General features: G+C 39.1%; 1 protein-coding gene across 4 annotated transcripts in view; it reads right to left on the bottom strand.

Annotated features, from left to right (window-relative positions):
- Positions 1-25,511, bottom strand: part of MTHFD1L (methylenetetrahydrofolate dehydrogenase (NADP+ dependent) 1 like) — a 154,412-nt gene that overhangs the window by 116,683 nt on the left and 12,218 nt on the right. For 2 of the 4 annotated variants that reach the window (XM_061471579.1, XM_061471574.1), the window contains 6 exons: positions 21,927-22,038; positions 17,038-17,117; positions 16,238-16,335; positions 11,726-11,899; positions 2,714-2,850; positions 1,398-1,444 (listed from right to left, as the gene is read on the bottom strand). In XM_061471579.1, coding sequence (XP_061327563.1) covers positions 1,398-1,444; positions 2,714-2,850; positions 11,726-11,899; positions 16,238-16,335; positions 17,038-17,117; positions 21,927-22,038 — 648 coding nt within the window. Of the gene's footprint in view, positions 1-1,397; positions 1,445-1,911; positions 1,997-2,713; positions 2,851-11,725; positions 11,900-16,237; positions 16,336-17,037; positions 17,118-21,926; positions 22,039-25,511 lie in introns of those variants that run through there. The other 2 variants (XM_061471575.1, XM_061471576.1) reach the window with 2 other exon arrangements.

Below are 25,511 nucleotides of genomic sequence, written 5' to 3'. Positions count from 1 at the left end.
ATGATCCAAGAATGAAAAGCCTAGGGCTACAGTTCCACATCATTAATACTAAATCAATTAAATACTGTCAGTATTCACTAATTGAGCTGGAGCAGGGGTGCAGATTTCTGCTGAAGTCCCCAGAGCACACTGTGCATGCTGGGTTTCGGGGTGTATGTCAGCTTTCTGCCATGGGAAAACAGCCTGTGCCTTATCAGGCATGAACTTTGCTGATATAAATTTGCCCAGCAAAGTTTTGTGGACAAATCTGAAATCAGCAGTTTAGATTAGATTAGGACTTGATGAGTAGGTACTTTATTTTTTATATATCTCTGACAGAAGGAGGTGGGAGGTCAATTTCAGCTGCACTGCAGCACTGACTGCAGAGGGGCATCAACAGCAGCTGGCACAAGCCGTTGTGCTCACACTCACATGCAACACGGAATCAAAACTCTAACCAAGTGCTACATTAGGGCTCTGTTTGGACCAGCTGTGCACTTTCAAGGCAGTACTTCACCAGCTTAGGCTATCCAAGTGGTTTTGTTGAGCTCTAAATATGGCTCTTTTGGGGTGAAACCATCATGCATTTCCAAACAAGCACTGAATGTACGTGTAAGCTTAGCCATGCTACCCTTACATGTCCCACTGCTCAGAGATTTACTTGCATTTTATGCTCTGGAAAAACACAAAACCCTATTGTCAACTACAGCATCCTGAGCCCCGGGCATATGGCTAAGCCTGCTGCAGACAAAGGAGGGAGGTTAAAGAAGGCACCCAGCTTAGATGGCAGCAGCCAACTGACATTACATACAGTCTATGCTTCATCTCTGTCCTTGACCCAGCCTGTCCATAAAAACATGGACCATGTAGCTTTACACTGTGAATGTTGTGTTAGATAAGGGTGCATGCTTCAGAGCATCATTATTTTCACAGTGAAAGTATTTTGAAAGAGCTAGGGATGATGCCATCTTCTACAGAAACCCATTTACTTGTGAGTAGAGGACAGCTGCAGATTAATTTACAGGTAAGAAAATAATTCTCTCACTTTGACAATGCCAGAGCTCCAGAGCACCAGCACCCCTGACTGCTGCTGCCTGAACCCCTGGGGCTCCCCCACAGCCTCGTACCCCACATCAGTCCCAGTGCCATCAGCCTCTGCCCCAGCCATGCTGCAGCAGGGCTGGTCTCCAGCTGCTGCAGCCCTGCTGCAGCCATAGGCCTCACCAAGCCAGACACATCAGTTGCTCATGTCCCCGCCTGGCCTCAGCCCATCCCCACGGAGGCACCCAGTGTCTGGGCTGAGGCTGTCCCAATGCCCCTGGCTGCCTGTTCTGACAGACCATCACCACTGATCAAGTGCTGCAGCAGCAACCTCAGCCTGAGGGACAGGGACTCACTGCCCCCCACCACTGTCTCACCTCCTCCATGGGGATCACTTGGGCATATCCACCACCGGCTGCTCCACCTGTGCAGGAAAGCATATAGTCACATCTGACTCCAATCAGTATTAGAGAAAAACAACCACCCTTTAACACACAAAGCCAAACATACAGTGTTGACGACACATTTCTCAGCATTTCATTAGGGGATTAATGATGCACCCAAATGAACAAGATTTCCTTAAACCTTTCTGGCTTTTTCCAGCAGGAAGTAAAAGGGGAATCCTTGATCTGAAATGAAAGCCTACACATGACGGCTGGCCCAGACTTCGGCTATGTAATGGCTACCCTCTGCTCCTGCCCAGATTTAGGACATGGTCATGCACATGCAGCTGTTGGGTGGAAAGACACAGCAGTCACAAGCAAGCACTGCTTCTGAACAAAACCTTCACACCCTTGCCTGAGTGCTCCTTTCCCGCTGCCTCTCAGGGTACAGGCAAAGAAGTTCGCTGTAGCCTATGCACAAGTTGAGTGGAGGGATTAAAGCACTCACATTCACCAATCTTGGCTGAGAAGCACCAAGCACCAGGAGCCTTCCAGCTGAAATCAAACTTGTTAACTTAAACTTCAGCAAAGCAAAGTAGAGCAGATGGGGAGTGCTTGCCCAGTTAGGCATCAAACTCAGCTGAGAAATGGCAAAAAGAAGATTACATTACTTCCTATAAGCACTGAAGACAGGCTTGAACTTTGGCTGGCTCTTACCTGGCCCTCATGCTTTTAAAGACCTTCTAGGCAGAGAAGCTGTGATTAAGGGTGATAACTCAGAAAAACAGAAAGAAGAGGTTCAGACCTAGCCAAATTTATGATGCAGATGAGCTGAACCATACGCTTACCTGCCAACTTACTTAGATTGGATATTTTTAATCAATACGAGTGGATTTAGGACTCCTTCTCAAGGAATAATTAAACAATAACATTTAGAGACATTTTTAGACAGTCTCTGAGTAGAGGAGTTGCTGGAAGGGCAACTCTTTTTGAGTGTACTTGCACAAAACACCTCTTGGCTAACACAGCCCCATGCCTTTCACTATGTTTGGGCCTCATCTGCCTTATCAATACACATTAAATGCATGAACATAGATATGAACCTTGCATGGGAAGACGTGTGCAAGAAACATTTATCTACTAGTTATAAACTTTCAAAAAATCCAATATGCTACCATTCAGACAATTCACTGAGTGAAGTAACTAAAGAATTGAAATGAAAATTAAAAAAAAAAGGAGCAAAAGAAAGAAGTATTTGCTTTTAATCTTACAGAGGTCATAGAGTCTTCAAGTCTTCAAATATTATGTACCTTTAACTCCAAAAGTAGGTCCTTGAGAAGGTTGTCTCAGACAAGCAAAGGAATTAATGTTAAGGTGTGCAGTAAGCGCCTGAACGAGACCAATTGTGACTGTGCTTTTCCCCTCTCCTAGGGGTGTAGGGGTTATTCTAGCAAAACAAGAAAAAAGATTAATCAAATTCTTTGCTGATGTCAGCCTGGCTAAGGATATCAGAACTTAAAGCTTTTGATTTCAACGAAGAATATTTGTACAGCAAATTTCAATAAGATTACTTTATCTCCACAAAAATACTGCCACAGTGTTAGCCCCTAGCTCAAGTTGGAATGCTAATATACATGTGTCTTCGATTTAAGCAATTTACTATGATAGCAGAAAAAGAGAAGATTATTTTGGCAAAAGTTCTAAAAAGAATATATTGAATTTAGACATTTTTATTACAGCATAAGTCTCACCAGTTTCATTAACAAGCCATCCATCAAGATACTCCGAGCATGTATTAATACTTTTCTGTAGTAATGCACGAGATATTTTATTCCCACTGCTCAAAATTTGAATGAAATAACAGAATATTTTAAATTAAATAACCAACACTTCTGTTTGTAGAGCTCAACTCTCCCTTCTCCAGCTTCCATGTCATCACAGTCCTCAATAATGACAGATCAACTGCTTTTTGTTTAAAACAGGACACAAAAGTTGCTGTATTCAACTGAATATGATTTGTTTTACACTTACGTTTCATGATATTGTTGCAGATTTAATGGTGATGAGAGACAATTACAGTCATAGTCCAACCTCCCATACAAATGCTCAAAAGCCTCATGCTACAACTCCCACACCTAGAGCATGACTGAACCAGGCCAGAATATTAGAAGTATATCCAACCTTGAATCAGAGACTCTAACCTCCTCTCAAAGACTATTCTTGTACCTTTAATGAAGGGACAATGACAGCTGAATTTTTAGGTAGAAAACTTCATCAGCCTTCAGTGAATGAGAGACGCCTCAGTTTAAGTGATGTCTTCCCTACTTTCAAGGTCCATGTTAAAAGTGAGGGAGTTTTGGAGTTTTTCTCTCTTTTTCCTTTTCTTCCTTAAAGTAGGAACACACCTCATGTCTCCAAAATGCATTCAAATGGTTCAATTGAGGCACAGCATTTCTCCTTCTGACTGGCAAAAGAAGAAAGCCCCAGTCCTTCTCCCACTCACAGCGCTCTCACACAAGTCCCACTTTTTGGCAAAGCGTAACCTTTCATATCTTTTCTGTCTTCACTACTTGCAGAGAAGTACCTTAGTGAAGTTGACATTAAGAACTAATGTTCATTCCCAAGGAAATACAAGCATGCACACACATCCTAGTCAAAGAGGAACCCTTATTCTATGACCTCTTCAAAACTTGAGCTAAAACATCTAGCTCTAACTAGAAACACTTCCTTACCCAACCAGTAATTTTTTCCAAGTTATTGCTATCCTCAGAGCACAACTCAAATGCATTAAAACATCAGTAGAATTGTAAGATGCAGCTTAGTTCAGTCAGTTCACAAATTTACAAAAGCCCTTCTTTGTCCCATGAAATGTAAACACATGAAAAACATTAACTTGTCACAAATCTATCTTTTACTTCATCATTGGATCCGGGGCTTTTTGCTAGGAAAAAAGAAGCCTTTGTCTGGAAAAATTTGGGCAACAGGAGACAAGCCAAATTAACATCTTCTAGTGGGAGGTGTCCCTGCCCATGGTAGGGGGCATAGAACTAGATTATCTTAAGGTCCTTTCCAACCCTAACCATTCTGTGATTCTATGATTCTGTGCTGTTCTAGGAAACAATTTTTCTATTCCAAAAAGTGATATTTTAACTCAAATTTCAGTGAAATCAATGGAATTTAATACATCTGTAAGAGACTCCCTAAACTGAAACTCTTTCTAAATAGTATTTTGTCTACTGGCAGCTTTGAACTATTTTCATATGACCATGTAGCATATGGGTTACTTAATTTGGGCATTTGTTTTCAGTCATTTTTTCCTAAGTTTATAACATCAAGTTTGCCCACAATTCAATTCTTAAATATTTTCAGTAACTTACTACCCAGACTATTTTGGCATCCCAGCTTCCTAGAACAGCAGTCTCTTAACTTAAAAGGGAATTCACAGATTTTTAGCAAAATATCTATGTAGAGCCAACAAAAGGTGGGACATTTAGAGCATATCCTGAGAAGGATCCATTTTATCTACTCTCAAAAGCAGTTTTGGTCCCTGTCATCTTTTTAACCATACTATGCCTTCGTATTTCCTTCTGATCTACTGCAGGGGCACAAAATGCTTCATATTTGCAGCTCCTAGAAGAATTGAGACCTTTTAATCTCTACATTGTCATGACAGTGAGCCCTCCTGCTTTTACTACTGCTACAATGACAGCTTCTGTTTTCCCACCACTACTTCTGCAATCTCCATTTTGTCCTGGGATCCTTACTTTTGCACAAAGATGCTTCTTTCAGTGCACCAAGGCCAGATTAACCCATATGCACAACCAGTTTCACCCTCCTGACTACTGTCTTAAACACTGATTGCCCCAAGCCCATTGAAATAATTAGCATGGCTTCTCCCTGCCCTTTGTTCTGCTACTGTCTCATTCACTTTTGCCTATTGCCTTAATCTCATTTACTTGATCCTCTTATTCCTGTGCATGAAAGCCAGATTTAAAGAATATTGGAGTAATCTTGAGGTGTTACTGCACTCAGAGACATAACAAGATAATAACTTTAAGCTATTTAAAACACAACATTAACAAAACAAACAAAAATAAACCCACCAAAAAGTAAACCTGTAACAGTTTGCTGGAAGTTACCACTAAAGGGCTTGCCACAAACCCCCGGAGCTCAGTGCTCACAGTGGCTACGCTGCTAACAGAACAACTTGTATTTGCAGTTCTTCCTGTTGGTGGTTACCTCTGATTTTGAACATCAGACACACAAAGTTCACATCCTAGAGTTTTAAGAGACGCCATCACTACCTTATTTACTCAAGCGTCGCCCAACACATGGCAGAAGGCTAAGCTGGCATTCAGAGCAGCACAGGGACTCTGTAAGTCTTATGAAACAAACAAAAAATCAAAGATGCAGCTTACCATTTAGTAAAAGCAAGGAAATTGGAATTGACAAATGCATAAACAGAAGACATGATGGTGGTAACATGAAGAACAGTATCTACTTGTCACAGAAAATACACACAATCAAGAAGCACATTACTAAAATGCTCTGGTAACTAGGCTGGCACATTCTAAAATGACAATGTAAAATAAGTCAGAAAGCACTGGGAATTTTCTATGACAAAGACCCTTTTCCAAAGAACAAAAGAGAAACACTAGGAGGAACAGATTTTGCCTCTGCTGAATTTCCAATATACTGACATTCTGCACCAACCAAATCACAGAGATCCACATAGTGAGAATGTGGCGCTCTGGCAGAACCAGCCTCCACCAAAGTGGGGGTAATAACTACAGCAAGCTTATTTTCACTAGTGTACTCATGCAACACACAAGGGCTTGCAGCAGCAAACAAACGTGTTTGCAGACAGGACCTTGACTTCATCAAACTTGTTTGGCCTTAACAGCATGTATTTTCAACGTGTTCCTCACATCAGTTGGTTTTAATCTGTTCGTTCTGTTAAAACCTGCCATCCTTAACTTTCCTGCAACTAGAGTTATTCAGATGGACATCTAAAGGCTCAAAATGTCTAAAGATGGAGGAAGAAAACTAGCAACCAGACTTCCATAAATGGCCTACAGCATTTGAGTGCTGCTCATCCACAGCAGCAGGTAGGAATAGACAATAATAGCTGAGAAGTAAAAATTAGGAACCTGACTTTTCAGTCTCTTTTCACCTAAAAGCATGAACAAAATGTGAGGGATCTGACAATCACACTTTTCAGTGAAGGCAGATTGGTCTGGACAAGTCATTTACCTATCCTCGACTTCTCATCTCACATAAGACGCCTTGGCAGGACCTTTGATTCTCACAGGCTGAGTAACAGCCTGGAGACTACAGGATAAATCTTATGAGCTAAACAGTTATTTAAGAGTTTCAATAGTTAACCAGAACCCCAGCTTTAAATATTAGTTAGGGAAAAAAAAAAAAGAAGTCTAAAATTAAAAAATTTCTATTCCAATAATTTCCTTAGAAAACTTATTTTAAATACTTCCTTTTTGTACCTGGTCTACTTTGATCAGTTTTTATAAATAAAATAATCCACTTAAATGATTTTATGGACATTGAGATGTTTTTGCTGGCTACATTACTGAGCCTACAGTACTACAACTTAGGTCACTTGCCTGCTTGAGTATAAAATTACAACTGCTAATGGCTAACTTTAGCTCTATTGTGTAATGCTGTGTTTTCATCTTATGCAAATCTAGGGGAAAATCACCCCTCCCTTAAAATATAGTGCTTTTACCTCCATTTGCATTATTCTTCAATTTTCCTTAATATGTTTTCAATCTAAGCACAGAAACCTCACAATCACTTTCCTCCTTAAAACTTTGCCACCTACCAAGGAGTCACCAGCTTCTTGGCAAAGTTAAGTTTTCCATAACATTGGAAAGCCTTCTCTTTTTATGTATATCAAAACAAAGATAAGAATATGCAGACTTTTTGTTTGTTTGTTATACATCACATTAGCTTGCAGCAGAGCTGTTTCTGTGGGAAAGCTACATGAGGTCTCACAAAGAGAAAATAAACAGTGAGATGATACACTGCACCAGCTGTAACCTCCTCACAGCTACCCCAGCCGCTGTGACTCCAGCAAGAACTTTGCTGGATACGTGACAATTCTCTTTTTTCAAATTTTCTATCTTCAACTCATCAGTATCAGCAATATTCAAGATTTTAATGAGTTCACCATTCCTGTGATCCACCTGGAAGCCTGCAAAGCCGAGCAATGGGGGGCATGGGCAATTGAGCTCCCATAAATGAAAGCCTCACCTACACACATCTCCCATACAAAATTACAGCTGTCAGAAATGCGTTTCTGAGCACAGAAGTGTTGCAATTCCTAATTCGTGGAGGTGAGATTATGACAACATTGCAGTGGCATCCTCAAAATGGGACTTGAGCTTCCTGGTATGAAAGCACAGTGGTCACTGTGAAGCTAAAATGACTGAACAAAGCCAGAACAGACTAAGGAATCCACAGCTACAAACTCTTAAAAGCCGACAAACTCATCCAAGGCAATCCTAGTCAGGAGCTGTGCAATGACATATGGAATACACGACAAACTGTCTCAGCCATGACTTTGCTTTGGACTGTCACATTTTTCAGTGCACCAACACAGTGGTATTTTCCACTCCTATTCTTCCCTCTATTTTTCCTTTTCTTTTTTTTTTTCTTGATGTCTACCATTTTTCTTATAAGCACCTTGTGGCCCAAGAAATACAGTGAAAAGAAATCCAAACCAATCCATACCCATGAGAAGTAAATGCAATACCAAATCTGAAATTTCTGTCCCTAAAATATTTACCATCATACAACTTGCTCAAGCATTAAGTTAGTATTCATTACCTTCAATTTTTATCTAACCAACGGGGTAGTTCATCACAAAACAACCTATTAATGTTAGGTGAAAAGTAATGATTTTACATTTCCAGCATTCAAAATCCAACATGTTTCTTAGTAAAAGCAGCAGTATATTCCATATTTTTTCCACATTCTGTTATACTTCTGCTTGCATTTTTGAAGTGAACAAGTCAGAATTATCTGGTAAAACCCACAGCACTGAAGCATTTAAAAACAAACTGCTGGAACACACAGGGTCTAATACGTTTTAGAGGCAGTTTACTATTGTGCTTACAAATATGCCATCCACATACTTGAATGCATGATTAAGTTATTCTAAACTTAGCTACTGAACTTAGCTACTAGGTCATGTGCAAGCTTCATTCCTTTGCATGCTCTCAGCTTGCAGTGAATGGGAAGGCAGTTTAAGTTAATATATCCTGCAACATAATCCTTTTTTAGTACACTAAGAGCCTGAATACAGTCAGTGGATGCCCAAGAGCTAATTACTGCATGATAACTTGTGGCTCTTAGTTACCGGCTGGGCTAAAACCACAATACCCCAAGGTGACAGGAGCCCTGTAACAGGTCACACACACAAAACCCCAACTAAGAATGAAAAAAGTGAAAGAATGCTCTCCACACAGAGGAAAATTGAAGTCATGGAGAAATTAAGTCTTCATCCTATTTTCAGTACACCTATCCTTACAGATAAAAAGGTACATGTGGGTGCATCTTGCTATTCAGAACAAGTCTGGGCACATCAGGAATAAACTAGAAGCACATTTGAAGGAAGTATTTATCATTCCTAGACATCATGAAACATTAAAATCCAATTGTGGAATTACAGGCACAAATGTTACTGGCTGCATCATGGGCAGAGGTTAGAGATTTTGCAGCTTATTGAATACACACACATTTTTCACTACCTTCACTTACAAAAAGTACACATCATACATAATATATATATATATTTCCATCAGACCAAATACCCTGAAGTACAACCATGTATCTTAAATGTTTCCTCTGAAGCACTGGAAACTTATTCTGAAGCTTTATACCTCATCATTCTAAAAGAATTTCTAAGTACCTTTGGTTATTGTGAACAAACACCATAATCCTCCAAGTGGTAGACCAGAAGTTTTGGTTGACCTTGTCTTGTCAGGGAGAGGATGAGGAAGGCAACTGAGGATACTATTTCACTCCCCAGTTTCCACACTGGAGTGATACTCAGTTTTCATCATAATAAACATTTCCCCACCAGATGTAGCTCCCCACTTTTCTTGAAATCATTATCTGCTACAGTCATTTCAGCAAATGAGAACAGCTGAGAACACATAAATGCAAGTTCTACATGTACTTTATATGGGCAATAATTCAAACTCGAACTTTGAACTCTCTCAGAAGAGAATGTTCCCACCATTGTAACCACTTCACCCAGGCACTGCTTGTACAGCAGATGGGCTTCTTACGCACCCCACCAGATGCAATGACTTCTGTTACAAATAGCAACATACTGCATAATCAAGTAGTGTAGGTACCAAACCCAAACATTTGTGTAACACAGTTCACTCTCCATACATGTCATATAAACTTAACATACAGTTTTCTATTTGTTGACAGCTTTTCATCCTGCTAGTTAAAACTTCCCCATTTCTTCCACATGTATATAAACTTCTGCCTGTGCTAACAAAACAGCATTTGGACAATTGCTTGATGCTTTCCTTGGAAAGACTGGGAGAGAAAGAAATAGTGCATGCAATATGATACAACTAAAATCCAGCTGAATGGGGCTTTGCATCATGCTATCTTCCACCTCCAAACATTTTCGAATAAGCTGAGCTGTGTCCAGAGGAGGGCCACGAGGAGCACCTCCTGTATGAAGACAGGCTGAGAAAGTTGGGGCTGTTCAGCCTGGAGAAGAGAAGGCTCCGTGGAGACCTCACAGCAGTCTTCCAGTATCTGAAGGGGGCCTATAAGGATGCTGGGGAGGGACTTTTCACTGGGGACTGTAGTGATAGGACAAGGGGTAACGGGTTTAAACTTAAGCAGGGGAAGTTTAGACAGGATGTAAGGAAGAAGTTCTTTACTGTAAGAGTGGTGAAGCACTGAAATGGGTTGCCCAGGGAAGTTGTGAATGCTCCATCCCTGGCGGTGCTCAAGGCCAGGCTGGACAGAGCCTTGGGTGACATGGCTTAGTGTGAGGTGTCCCTGCCCATGGCAGGGGGGTTGGAACTAAATGATCTTAAGGACATTTCCAACCCTAACTATTCTATGACTGTATGATTCTGCTAGAGGGCTGGCACAGCCTGCAGCATGGTGGCCAATTGATGCCGTTGACAACATAAGCCGGAAAGCACACCGTAGCAACTTCTTTCAAACTCAGCCAAATGCTGAATCTGCTTTTCTTTCTCCAGAACAGCAAAACACAAAATAAAACTCTACTGAAGGAAACCAAGCTCAACCAGCTATTGTTTCTTTCTCTTAAAACAACTGCTCCAATGTCCTCCAGGAACATCTTTGTATGCACACTTCTATTACATAGCTTTGAAGACAGCTTCATAACTTGTCTGCCTCAGCTTTGTAACACCATGTCCCTCAGTCTACAACAGCTTCACCTCAGATACTGCCAGAAATCCAGGTTGTCCCTATAGGGAGGTAGTAAAGCAAACGGTTTTTGAAACACTACCCCAGCTGAGGTATTAGTAAATCAAGGCAGTTAAGAACAGCCTTCTGCATCAGCATAAAGTTGTATTTTAAACCTCATTGTTTTTACTTACAAGGAAACAACCGTATAAATTCAGAATATAAAGAACATATGCAATTTAAATACTAATGAAAACCTTCATGTTTGTGCACAATTAGAAGCTTCTACTTAGCAAACAAGGTGAATGAAAAAATGTTGTGTCACTGAATGCAGAAAAAAATATATATCTCTTCAGAAGAGAAGAGGATAATCCCTGCTGAGCATAGCATTTACCATAATCATGGGAACAGAGACCAGGATAAGCTTGCCTGGAGACATGTCTACATTTCAGAGGAAAAAAAAAGCCCTTTTAACTTTGTTCTCTGTTCTTCAATAAAAAAAGTATTTGTTGTTAATATCAACAGATTAGCATGCAGCTTCTGTTAAAGTGTGTTTATAAACAGCGACAATACACACAGACTTATATACTTGAGTTAAACATTTAAAATACTGATAAAACAGTAAGAAAACCTCCACACACCAATAGATAACATTTAAGATGCTTAGAACAAACTACCTTATATAAAATATACTTTACTTCAGTAATAACAGTTTGGAAGAAAAGTTGTGTTACTTCAAAGATTTTCAAAACTGCTCACTTTCAGAAGAGAGCAACATACAGCCAAAAACATTCAGGGTTCTTAGTTGTGCAGTGTATTCAAAAGATGTAAGCTGCATGTTTGTATTAATATGAATGGAAAGAGTGGATATTAATGACATAACTGTACATTCTTACCCAGCAACTAGAACATATTTTCCATCTGGTTGATCCTTTAACCTTTCCAGCAGGGACAAACGTACTTTGGCTTTGGTTTGGCCATAGATCTCAATTTCATCTGTAAGCAATCCTATCTCCTTGGCAAGTACATCAACAGCTTTTGGACTCTGTGCTCGGGAAATCTCAATATCACTGGAAAAGAAAACAAATAGGAGCCAGGAGATTTCTCTCAGCTTAGGTGGTCGACAACAGAGCACAAAACAACAGCAAATACTCCAACAATGGGGTTACTGTAATCAGTTTTTCAATCCTCTCTCACATTTTATTAACCAAACCTTAGTATTAGCTAACACCTAATATAACATTGAGAATCACATGCAGTGTTTGTTAATTGCTACAATTTCACAGAGTTCTCTTGTTTAATCAGATTCCAAATATTATGTAATGCTTACATGTCAAACTAGAGATGTGCCTGCTGGATGCTCAAGTGTGTCCTACCGGAATGGATGTTTCTGGTTTTGTTTTTCTTCTTCTCCCTCCCAGTATATTCAGCACATCCACTTTACTAAGAAGTGCATACGTTCCTTGGCCAACAGTCACATAAACACATTAGCTAAACCTGATGCTTGTGCATGTAACGCCTTTTATCAGCAGGTACTGCCAAGCAAACTAGGCCTTGCTACTCTCCCATGAGGGCACCAGAGGAAACAAGGCACTTGAAGATCAACTCATACACTTCTAAAACACAGCTAAAATGACAATGGCCACACAGGACGAGTTTAATGCACAGGGCTCAGGCCAGAAGTCCAGTGAGCTTAGAAACTATTTCCAGCAGGGTCTGAGTGGCAGCTGAGGTAAGAGAACAAGCGTAGTGCAAGCACACATGGTAGACTGCCGGAGGGGAGGTGGCTGTAGGCTGGGGATACTGTCGTATCTACAGTTCCTGACCTATACCACCTGGGGTCTTTGGATTTAATACTCCTTCATGGATTTTTCATCTGTGAGCTCAACCTAGTTGCCCCTTATGTCCACATAAGTGTTTAGCAGCTGTAAGCTCCCATGGCAGTAAAGTTCAGTACATGACACACAAGCTGCAAACAGTTGTCTCCTTTGGCTTTGAACTGCTCACATCACCAGAAAAGCAAGCAAAAAAATTACCAAGAGATTAATTACTTTCTGCCTAACCAAGCTAAATTCCTTCCTGCACTTTCAGTTGATTACAATATTTTTAAGATAGAATCTGGCAATGGAATCAAAGCTAATGTCCTGAACTTTCAAACAGTCTGCAAGACTTCAAATTCCCACGGATGGACACAGAACTACTGCCAGATTTCAACTCTATGTGTGGACCTCGGCTGTCCTCCATCTAGCAGCAAATAATCAGCTTCTGCCAACTTGATTGTTTGCCATTCTTTGAGGATATCCTAAACTGGGACCATTATTCAATTCTAATTCTCAAGTATCCCACTTTTGTAGCCTTCACCAGCTAAGTGAAACACGAACCATGACATAACCCAGTACTAGAGGACAAGGTTTCCAATCACAGCACTCACTGGTTGGGTGGATGACCATTTCATTGCATATGCTAATCTGGAATCTGCTTTCTTTCAAAGACATACTGAGCACATCCTCTTGCATACAAGACTTTCTTTAAATAAACCTTTTTTTAAAAAGAAACCTTTAGCATTACTTTAAATGTGACTAGCCATAAAAATGTATCAAGAACACAAGATAGAGGGGCTTACAAACATCACGTGGCAAAGAATATTTAGTTTTCATTCAAAACTCTCTCCATAAAAACAACCTGAGTCACAGAAAAATACTGGTTTGTTGATGACAGTATGGTAGAAAGTCAATCTGCCTTTTTTTTCCCCTTTCCTACTAATGTATCAGCCTCTTTACTAAAAGATAGAAACTATTATTTCAAATCTCAGCCCAGACTATCAAGACTTGCTGCAGCAACCTCAGTCCTTCCTATTTCCTTCATCCCTTGGGATAAAAATTCTTCCCCCTGAGAGCTCTGGAAGAAACAATGAAGCTTTTCTCATCCTGCAGGTACCACTACTGGCAAAAAGTGGAAGAAACTAACTAAGCTGTACACTTACAAATAAATTAAAAGGTAAAGCATTTCTAGATAAATAGGATTACAAATATTTTTAGAAGTAAATTTGCCAGAGAATTCCAATAGTTCCTGGTTGATAAAACCACTACTGTCCTCATTTTCCCATCTGAAATTCCTCCAAGGACCTTTAAAGCAAAGAGACTTTTAACAATTAAGAAAATCTTTAGTGACAGATTGCACACTGATGCCCACTATAAAGCGATAAAAGGCATAATTTCATAATGAATTTATGTTTATACCTTAACTACTACAGGCACTAAACAACACATGAAATGTTTATGTCTAGTCTATTATTTCTGGTAAAAGTATTTTCTAAAACAGGAAATTAAGGATTTGATTGTAACTAACATTTAGAAGTCTACACTTGTAGCTAGCTCTTTTAGTTTAACAATATAATTTCTATATTGGACGTAACAGCATTATTCAATAAGTTACATTATTCAATATTGCTGGAAATGTGCAACAGTGGTTTCACTGATACTGTAAGTGTCCACCACTGACAATGTAAGTGATAAAACACAGGAAAATTTTAAAGATGTGGTAAGGCTCTACCTCTGCTCTGCCTGTGTCCTTGGATTTTTTTTTATTGCGTATTTGCAAGAAAATCTTCTGTTCCATTTGCAGTATCTTTGGAAATACTTCAATTAACACCCAGATCTCACAGAAATCCAAAAGCAGATGTTCCTAGTTTTAGTGCTTAAGCAGCTTTGCCTCATTTTCAGTGAAAACTCCATCTGTTTCCACACAACACAGTGTATTACTGTAAGATTACACTTTATTGCAGGATACTTTCCACCTGACGAGTTACTTTACATTTAAAAGAAAAAAAGACATAAAGCTATTATCAAATAAATGGAATTCCTATTACTGGTTATATGCCACTATATATTTATTATGCAAATACTGATGTACTAAACACACAATGTCATAGAGAGGGTTGGGAATACTTTTTTGAGAGTTTTTTTTTACCATCATGCTCATGATGCCATATGCTTTACTCTACCTTTTAGCCGTATTATTTAAGGATAGATTTTTCAGGCTTTAATTCTAGAAACGTTACATGTTGGCCCAGGAAAAGCTCAAATATTTCTTCCCCCTTGTGCCTCCAGGTACAACAGAAAACTTGTTCTTTGCCATCTCTGTTTTAAATTACAATTGCCTCCATTCTCATTAAACTGTTGTTAAGAGACAGTGAAAACAGAATCAAAATGCTTAGAAAAGAAAACATTTTTCTACAGCTTTCCAAGAACACAGCAGTGGGATTCAGAATTACAGAATCACAGATTGGCTGAGGATGAAGAAGACCTCTGGAGGTCATCTGGTCCAGTCCTCCATCTAGAGCCAGTTAGTTGCCCTGGACCACATCCAGGTAGAGGTTGAATATTTGCAAGGATGGTGACACAGCAACCTCCCTGTGCAATCTGTGTCAGCGCTTGGTCACCCTCACAGCAAGAGTGTTTCTTGATGTTCAGCTGGAGCTTCCTGTATTTCAGTTTGTGCTCACTACCTCTGGTCCTGCCACTGGGCAGCAGTGGGAAAAGCCTGGCTTTGTACTCTTTGTATCCTTTTATTTGTATTCATTGTGTTTATACAGATTAATAAGATCTTCCTGAGCCTTCTCTTCTCCAGGATGAGCAGTCCCAGTTCTCTTTGCCTTTCGTCCTATAGGAGGTCCCTTCAGCAGCTGAATGGCTCAGAAGCAAGCACAGAAATAAGCACAAAAACACTTTCCATGCTTACCTACATGCTAGAGCCACACTTCAGGTGCTTGTTTCCTCCCTCTGTCCCCCAATACAACCAACATCCAGAAAAGCACTTCAGCACAGTGAAGAGCTCAGGCTCATCTAAACATCAGATATGTCAGCAACTGTGCCAAGGCAGATGTAAAATCCCTGAGGTCCAGACACTGGCCTTGGGAGGTAAGTGACAGGAACTGATTTAAAAGATTCTGGTTATGAGAATAAATATGCTTCCTGCTTTACACATCTACACAGGAATATAAAAGTCTAATGCAGGAGAAAGTACTTCTACTGAGGGAAGAAAATAAGTATAAGATCAAATGCCATTGAAACCACTGGGTCTCAACTAGATCCATAAACACCTTTCTACAGTAAGGCTTAGTGATTAGGAACTTCCTGCATTTGTATTTCTGTTGATGTTACACAAGGCTTCATCTCCCTCCCTCAATGAAACCTTCCAGCTTTAGGTCTTCATTAAATAAAGCTTGGCTCCAGTGTACATCATAAAGTAAAAATTGATAGGAAACAGAAGGACATGGTCACAATGAGGCATACAGCAAAACAGCACAACGTGAAGTCCACATAAGATGATTAAAAACTGATTAGACGTGGACCATTTTTAGGTTCATTGTCACATTTAACATTTGTCTACTCTTTTGCACTTATTACCTGGGCACTGGGGAGAGAGGCTGCAGTTTCAAGCAGCGGAGGTCCCACTTCCTGTACTGCTGGGACTGGATCCATCGCTCTGTGGTTTTTACCATGTTCTGTTTTTAAACAAGAAAACAGCACACACCAGCTGTATCGTAAATGCTAAACGCTAATTTCAAATGATCTCAAGAGTATGAGTATGTTGAAATAACTTCTACAGCAAAGCTAACAAAAAAAAAACAAACAAACAAAAAAACCAAATTCAAGATCTTTCCGTTTCATGGTTTTAGGAGGAAAGAAAAAACACGGCATTATAACTGTTCTGTTGTTTGTCAAAAATAAACAAGACCATTAACACATAAGTGGCAGAGAAAAGACTCTAGGCACTTGGAGATTTTATTCTGGTAAGATGTAGAGTTACTGTTCTTTTCTCATACCTTAAAAATAATGGAAGATATCAATTGTTCACTGATTTATGCTGCTTCCACATGAAACAACAAACTTTTGGACCCTCTATCCATCACACCACATAAATGTGTGCAGATACAATTAATCTTCACTGTTTTACCAGAATAAGTAACATTAGTCTATTGACACAGTGCTTCTGCCAAGCTTTACTGTAATCACCAGAAGGATCATGTCTAATATTTAATATTCTTTTCCCTAATTAAACGTAGCAGGCATGATTCACCCTGCTGAGTAACACTTGCTATTAAAGATGTTTAAAAGAGCAAAACAAAAATTAAAATCTAAGATGAGGAAGCAATTTCTGCAGTTTACAGAAAAAGCAACAAATTTACGTCTGAAGTTACACTAACCTGCATTCGCATTGCTATTGTGAGAGAACCAACAGCGTTTTCAGCAGTATGGTTGTCTTGCTGACCATAGTTGTGTTTCTCTGTAAAACAGAAGTATGGCATTAATAAATCACAAAGCTTTTGTGAGTGGGCGCATGTGTAGTTGAAAGCTATTTCGAGTCAAAAAATTTCTCAATGTTGACTTGAAATTTAACATCACTGACAAAATTGTAGGTGGCTTCTTTAATATTTCGAACAAAATCACCCAGGAGGATGGATATACAGTGAAAAATCAGGGAGTAACTGTATGCTCTGAAGCATATTACACAAACATACATGCATAATGTGCATATTACACATGTGCATATGATAAAGCATATGAATACCTCAAAAAGAAAAGAGGGAAACACTGAGATCAATTCCAGGATCCAAATTATTGCTTTTGAACCAAAACAACAAAAACAAAACAAACCAAACCAACCCAAAAACTAACAAAGCAAACAAACAAAATGCAAAAGGTGTGAGAAAAAGTGCAAGGCAGCTGTGAGGATTTAAAAAGCTATACATATTTATACAACAGAACACCTACAAGAGCATAGTAAAGCCTGTCTTCTTTTCCACACACCCATTACAACGAGAGAGGACAATGAAAGGGTCACAAAGTAATATATAGGATTATTATCCAATGGGATTTATAACTTGGAAACAGAATATGCAAGATTTTTTGAGCAGCAGGAATTATCTTCATGAATGTGACATTAAAAGTACATATTCTGAAGTCTACACAATTCAGACTTCAGCTTTAGACATAGTTAGAATTGTTTCTAGTGGCAATATATCATATAATAATCATATATTAGCTACCCTAAGTAAACATTATTTTGTCATTTTCTTGTAATGATTCTTCTGGCTTGTTCTGCTGTTGCTTATTGACTTTTATGTAGACACAATTTTGCCAAAATTCACATCTTAGTCTCTGTGGGCATATCAAGGCCCTAGCTGCATTCTGAAGGGCGTAGACATTACTGTAATAAAAAATAACAACTGTATGGTGACAGCTTTAACCTTTCCCCCACAGGGGAACTGAAGTGCAAACCATGACCTGGTCAAGCTCTCACTCTACTCATCCCATCTGTACATCATAAAACGCTCACATTGCCTTGCACAATTACCCCTCCCAACAAGGGTCCCAGTGGTGTCAGGCCACAGAAACCTTGGGCTGGAGCCTGAGTGGCATCTATACATCAGTGACAAAGCTAATGAGGCAGAAGGTGACAGTCCTAGCATTAAACTCTAATTAAGAATGTGCCTCAAAAATCCTTCTAAATTCAAAAAAGAAAAAAAAAAAAGCAAAGAACCTTCTGGAGATGCTCAGATTTAGACTCAGACAGAGGAGTTTTACTGGAACAGTCTATCACAGTCATAAGTTGACTGTTGTTGCTTTGAGACCAAGCTGGGAGAGCTGCCAAAGAGACAAATGAAGTAGGAAGAATGAAGTTTAAAATCCCCTTTCAGACAGCTGTGCTTTACAGAAACATATCAACTTTTTATGTTATTTGGCTTAATACAACTTCTTTATCAGGGCAGAGCTAGCATGTGTGTAAATGCATACCAGAATTAGACATTTCCCTTCAATAAACTACTTCTCTCAGGCTGCGTATGCTACACACTCACCCCACAAATGACTAACCAGGCTTTTACAGGGGTGAAGGGGAAGTTAAATGTGAAAGTCATGCACACATGAGCTTGCAAGACAATCACAGGATTGCAACAGCTCTCTTAGGATAAATTTTCCAGATGGAGACAGAATAGCACTCTGCTTTGGATTACGGCCAGAAGATCAGCTGAACTGCAGACATGGTGCTCCCCCCTCTGACTCACCCCAACAGAGGCCCATCCACCCATCTATTCATACCCTACCGTGCAGAGTTGCTGTCATGTGCTACCTGTCTGCTCAAGCAGTTTTGAATAGAGAAGAAGCAGGGAAATGGTTGAATTTCCCACTAATGTACTTAAATCATATGAGCATCAGCTTTCAAGTGACCCCAAAGGAGCTGGACATCAAAACCCAAATAATCTGGCACCCTTAAGTTTTATTCAGAAAATTATTTTCATTTCTATACATTTACATATAATGTATTTTCCTGCATAACACTATCAGCACTCATTTGATTCCAAAATCATTAGTGAAGCAGAAGGAGATTTTCCACTGCTAGAAATTGGAGAATGTTTTGAAATTGTGATAATTTAAAAATCTTTGATCAGGTTAAAAAGTCCTTGAAAAAATATCTGCCACTTTGGAGCAAGCTCTTTTAGCTTTTATTCTCCTGGCTGCCCAATTCAGCCATGTCCTTCCAAATTTTGAGGGCTTTTAAAACATTTGAGCGTGTTATACTACATGTATAACTATGAAAGATAGAAATCTAGCCATCATCTAGCTAGAATAAAAGTAATTTCATGGTCATTGTTGCTTTCAGGTTTCACTTAACTCCTGTAACCCCACAGATGTTAAGCTGGACATTTCTAAAGCAAGAAAAAATCCAGAGCAATTTCCAAGCACCTCAGCCAGATTCGACCACATATTGAAAGTGAAGAGTCAGTTGTAAGACTCAGTTTCTTCTCAAAGGTCATGAATATTCCACAATAGGCTTTTAATAAATATCTTGCAATTAAACTAAGTACATTCTTCCTGTCAAACATACACCCATGTTTCACTCTCCAGTAAGTCTTGAGGCCAGAATTTTTTAAGCTGCTAAAATGCATTTCTGCTATTCTTTCGGAGTTTCTCCAAGATTCTGACAATCTCAAAAGCATAACCATAAAGACAGATAGACACTTGGTAGACAGACACTTGGTAGATAAGCTCTATTCAAATTATCATGCTAAAAATCTCATGCTGCCTTTCCAAAGAAATACTTGGCATGGCCCACTGCTACAATTTGAAAAATGCAAAGAAATCTATATGCTTATGCCAAATCTCCTGCCTTAAAAATGAAGTGCTGTGGTACGTGAACACCACTCAAATGTTTTAATGCAGTTTTCCTAACAGCAATCTTTTAGGCAAGGGAAATACTAATATTATCTATAGTTCTATAGAGCAAATACTTAAGTGTTTTTATATATATGCGTATATATACTTACATATATATATATAATTCTTAAGTCTCAAGACATAGCATAGTTATACTGCTTAACTTTTAGGTCTCTGAAGACCCAGACTCTCTCTGCAACAGGGGAAAAGAACTAGGTATATGAAAGTGAGATTTGCACCAGACAGTACATAGAGCCGCAAGAGTTGCCATTATCAGTGCCACTCAGACTGCTAGGATTGGCTTACCCCCACCCTGCCTTCATAGACCTGCACCTCTACCCTGAGTCTAACACCTAAGAGGTTTCTGCTTAGAAGGATTCAAATGAGGAGGGACTATTTTTTTTCATTTATTTATTTATTTTTTTATAGGTGCTACCACCATACCACCATTCTCTCTTTTCTGTCCCTTTCCCTTTTTCCCCCATTCCTCCTTCATAAAAGAGTATGTTATACTAGTAGATTGGGTACCTGCTGGAGAGACCTGTGCTCCAAGCCCTGCCCTACAAATACTTAACAATTATATCCACCAATCCCTATGCAAAATAAGTGGTCATTAAATATGTGAGGAGTCTCCTAATCACTATGCTAGGAAAAAGAAAAAATTAATTACTTCTGGACAACTCACGCAGCATCAGCAAGGAACAAGGCTCAGTACCCAATCCTGTGATCTTCATTAGGATCAGAGCACTGTTCTGGGAGGTGGAAGATGAATGCCCAGATGTCTTCAGACAATTGAGTGAATTATAACACAGATCTCCCACATCCATAGCATGTGGTCAAGTCAAGAGGACAGCATGAAAGACAAGGAAAGGAATATCTATGGCCACACTTTGCATGGCAACAACAGCTGCTTTATTATGAGCCTGATCTTGCATTAGCTCTGCATAGACTGCTTAATTTGTCCATAGGGAATACCCCTAGTTTAAGAACCATACAATTAGTTTTTCTTGGCCTTGTTCCCGTTTCCCCAGTTTTGTATCAATAGATGTCAATAAGCACACTTGTAATAGATTTAGAAAAACACATTAACCAATCACACTACCCATGTACTTCTTTAGTTTCTCACACATTCACAGAATAATCCCATCTGGACAATGAACAGTCAAATCCATATACATATGAAAAAGCTACAAAATACCTAGGGATCGTCACAGGACTGCAAGGAATTTTACAGGAAATGCAATTCTAGCAATAGAATACAGTAACTTCTGGGAAACTTTCTTAGTTTTATTCCTAATACAATTCTATAGCATTTTTAAACTGAGAAATTAATGAACATACACCCTCTCTCCACACCAGTCAGGGAAGAGGGAGGATGGGAATCCAAACTTTTCTTGTAGGAGTAATTACTACAGGAGACATTCTTCCTGTTGTCAGCTACACATGATTTCTCTACTCTCCTAAAGAGCTTCACAGCACTTGGCAGGTGAATTTTTTAACCCTCTTTTCTCCATGTTCCAGATGAGTCCACAAAAGTCACTGGATAACACGCTGTATAAAACACCACTAAATAATAGCTCATCTGATGACCCAAACGTCTTCCCTCTGAATTCTTTGAATCCACGGTATCATAATTTATTTAAGAATCCTGGTACAAAGAATCTGTTCCAGCCTTTCTTCCTTCACACGATATCTATTTCCTATTTATATATCAGAGACATATGTATACATCCCCTGTACACAAACACCCACTTTTAAAAGCTCTTTCCCAAAGACATAGCTTTCAACTGTATTTCGTTGCCACCAGGGTGCCACACACTTAGCTCAAAGACTTGTCACACATCATTTTCAAAACATGTTGTCTTTTAACGCCTCTTACCTGACAGCAAATCATGAGAACAACTGATTATGGTGGTTCCAGGCTTTATCCAGCTCACAGGAACATCATCAGGTTTTGTACTGCAAACTACCACCACATCTGCATGATGAAGCTAGGGACAGCCCAAAACACCACCGAGAAACAAAACAAGAATATTAGAAATACATTCTTAAATATTCATCTTGTATTATTCACTTACACAGCAATAGTCTTTGAGCAAGGTATTTTCAGACAGCAACAACAAAAAAAAAATTCCAAATTGATGGCTTGATTCTAACCCCACACGAAATTTAAGAACATTTAAAATTAAGTCAAGTAAATAAACCATGAAATTGGGCAAGTGGATATTTAATATCCCCAATGATATTTAATGGGGATTACATATTTTCAAAGAAAAAGCCCTATCATTGTCCAAAGTCCTGTCCAACAAGATAACTTGGAGAGACTTAAAAAACAGAAGGGTTGAAAGACAATAAATAGGCAATTATACATTGTACAGTCAGATGATCTGACAGTAGAAAACCAGACCAGCTGACAGGAATGCAAGATGACTTGATCCACAAACATCAATGCCTTTGAAGAATACCAATTAAAGCGTTTTCCTCCTTCTCAGTTCATGTTTGCTAATCAGAGCCTCTGATTTAGTTCAACCTGACAGATGTTGGAGCAAAAATGGTTACTACAAAAATTCTTATAATCAAAGACATAAGTGCCTTCCTTTCCTCCCCCCTCTGAAACAAGGCCCTCTACCAATTATTGGAATCACCATGAGATAAGGGACAGGACCAGAAGCAAATGTATCAACATCCACCAAAAAAGCAAAATACAGGCACAGCATTGCCTCAGGCCTGAATGTAAAAATTATGTCAGAGATACAGTGATTTGGGGAACATTTTAAAAAATGTAAATTAATACCAAGTACCACAAACTCAGCAAGTCTCACTGAATTATTTGTGACTGACAAGTGTTCCAGCTTCTTTTTTGGCCAAAAGTGCTCTGACATAACCCTGCCCAAAACTCCTACCAAGACAGAAGAGCTACAAATCCTGTCAGGATAGCAGATTTTTGGCACAGCTAAGCATCCAGGAGAGGAGAAGAGAATAACTGTGGTGGAAACGGCAAAAAGCTAAAAAATCCATATTCTCTTCAGAGGACAAAAGGATGGCCTAACCCTCCTTAGAGATGCACACACAGAAACACAGCCAAAAGTGCAGGAGAAGATTTACTTACTTGACAAATGACTAACTCAATGAGCTGATTGAGGCTTCAGTCAGAAGTCCTGCAACACTCCTATTATTGCCTGCAAATGTACAGTCTCAACAGTCATTCAGCCTTATCCAAATTCTTTACACTCCTGCATCTGGTGTGAATATCAACTTACATGTCACTCCTAGAAGGCCACGTAAGTCATAATGCTTGACCAGTGCCAGGTCAAATCATACTGAGGAATCTGCAAGCAAATTTGGATAAAAGATGCTGCAATGACTGTGTACAGAGAACACTATGTTGAGGACAGGCTTTCCCCTGCAAAAGGAGGCAGTCTTTGCTGTTAACAGTCATCACAACACAAAAGAAAAAGTCATTATCCTCAGTTACATGAATCCAGCCTTTTTTTTTGTAAGAAAAAAATTATTCATATTCTAGCAGTTATAACTCGTATACTGAAAGTCAGGTATGTCTTCCCATGCAAAGCCTCTGGGACAAGGACTTTGCACAGCGCTTAGCATGCGGAAACTATGAACCAGTTGAGAACTCTATGCATCAAGTAATAATTTTGACAAATGTTCAGCCAACATACTCATGACAAAATTGATCCAATGTAACTATAATGCCAGAAAACAGCTGACCTGACCAAATATTCATCTCTATGACTACCAATCATAATGTTCAAAAATGTTCTTAACAGATGAAAACCATCATTTTTGTAGCCAATGTTAACACTAGTTTGGATGGCTAATGTCGCACATACCTATAAATGTATTGGAAAACCAGCTGAACCTTTCAGTTCATTGTCCTGCCCCACCTCCTCCATGAAAAAAAGTTGTATTACAGGGCAGTGAGCAGTTGTCCTACGGGTTGAAGACACATTCACCTCAGAGCCCTCCCCACCATTATTTCCTTATTTCACAAAGAAAGAAAATGTAAATGTAAAGGGAGAAATAAAAACACATACAATTGTAACTCTCTTGCTATAAGCAAGTATTGTATGTGCAACTATTGAAAAAGTTGATGGAAAGTCAATAAAGTAAATATCACAACTTACAGAATGTTATTCCCCTATGAGTTTTGGGGTGTTTTTTTTAAAAATACATCCAGAAACTTGTTTGACTGGGAGAGTGAGTCCACTGAAAGCAAAATAGCCGTTTACAGAATTTTGGGTGTCCTTAGAAGAGATTTATGTGATCTCCATCAGTGGATTTTTGGTTTAGTTGTGCCCATGTGTCCCCTGCTTTTTTCTTTCCCTCTCTTGCCATAACCTATTTTTTTGACATGCCCTGGGAGGCATGTGCAGACTTATCTCCTACATCAAAACCAAATCATAGGTGTTAGAGATGGAAAAGACCTATGAAATCATCATATCCAACCTCTTTAGCAAATGCACCACGCAGTCCCTAGACAGAGGACACATATGACAGGAACCAGATACTACAGGCAGCCATAGCCAGAAAGTCAAGGAGATAGCCACAAGGGGAAATGTGATCATAGGGTGACCGACAGCCCAATGCTCCCTGGGCAGCCAGGCTGTGTTCCATGAGGCAGGCTAGAGGAAGGAATGACAAGCATCATGCCAAATCATCCGTAACATACTAGGCAAAAGGCTGAAGACATAGAAAGGTAATACTCCAGTAGTATCCTGCCTTCTCACCAGTAAATATTTTTTCAGTTGGGAAGAGTTGTGCCAATAAATAATCTGAAACCTCATAACAAAATATGACTCTTTCCACGAAAATTTATGAAGAAGCAGATTAAGATGCACCACCCATTCCCAAGACAGAACACCAAATGTTAAAACAACAATACAGTCTTACCAGCCAAGTATTTAATGATAATAGTTCAAGTAGCTGTATATTCCAGATAAATGAAGACCCATTTTACCATGAAGCCTGCATAAAAATTTAATTTCCCCATAGGTAAAAATGACTGCTACAAAAGCCATTTTTAATTACATAAGAAAAAATATTTTAAATTAGTATTTTAAATGTAAAATATTACATTTACATTTTCTGGGTATGAAGTTAGGCTACCTAAAATTTAAGAGATGGGATGAGGAACAGGAACCTGATTCAAAGTTTTTTCATAACTCCCTTTACGAAAACAAATCATTTTACATATTCGTTTACAAATAAGGTTCCACTTCAATCACAGCAAGTTGAAGTGTTGACTCTAAGAAAAAGCAGACTGTGGCCAAAAGAGGTTCTTATGCAGCCTGAACAGGAACCTCCCATTCATGCACTCCAGCTGAACCACACTTCTACTTCTCAACCAGGATTTTACAAACAAATTTTCCATTCCTGATTATACCTAGATAAACCAATTTTCAGTTATTTTATGAAAAAAATTGTACAACCGCAGCTCTCTTAAAAC

The sequence above is a fragment of the Pezoporus flaviventris genome, unplaced genomic scaffold (assembly GCF_033815535.1).
Source record: "Pezoporus flaviventris isolate CSIRO_AGI_PZ_B2104156 unplaced genomic scaffold, CSIRO_AGI_Pfla_v1 ptg000066l, whole genome shotgun sequence".
Lineage (NCBI taxonomy): Eukaryota > Metazoa > Chordata > Aves > Psittaciformes > Psittacidae > Pezoporus > Pezoporus flaviventris.
Note: the sequence above shows the minus strand (reverse complement) of the source record. Positions and strands in the feature narration are given on the sequence as shown.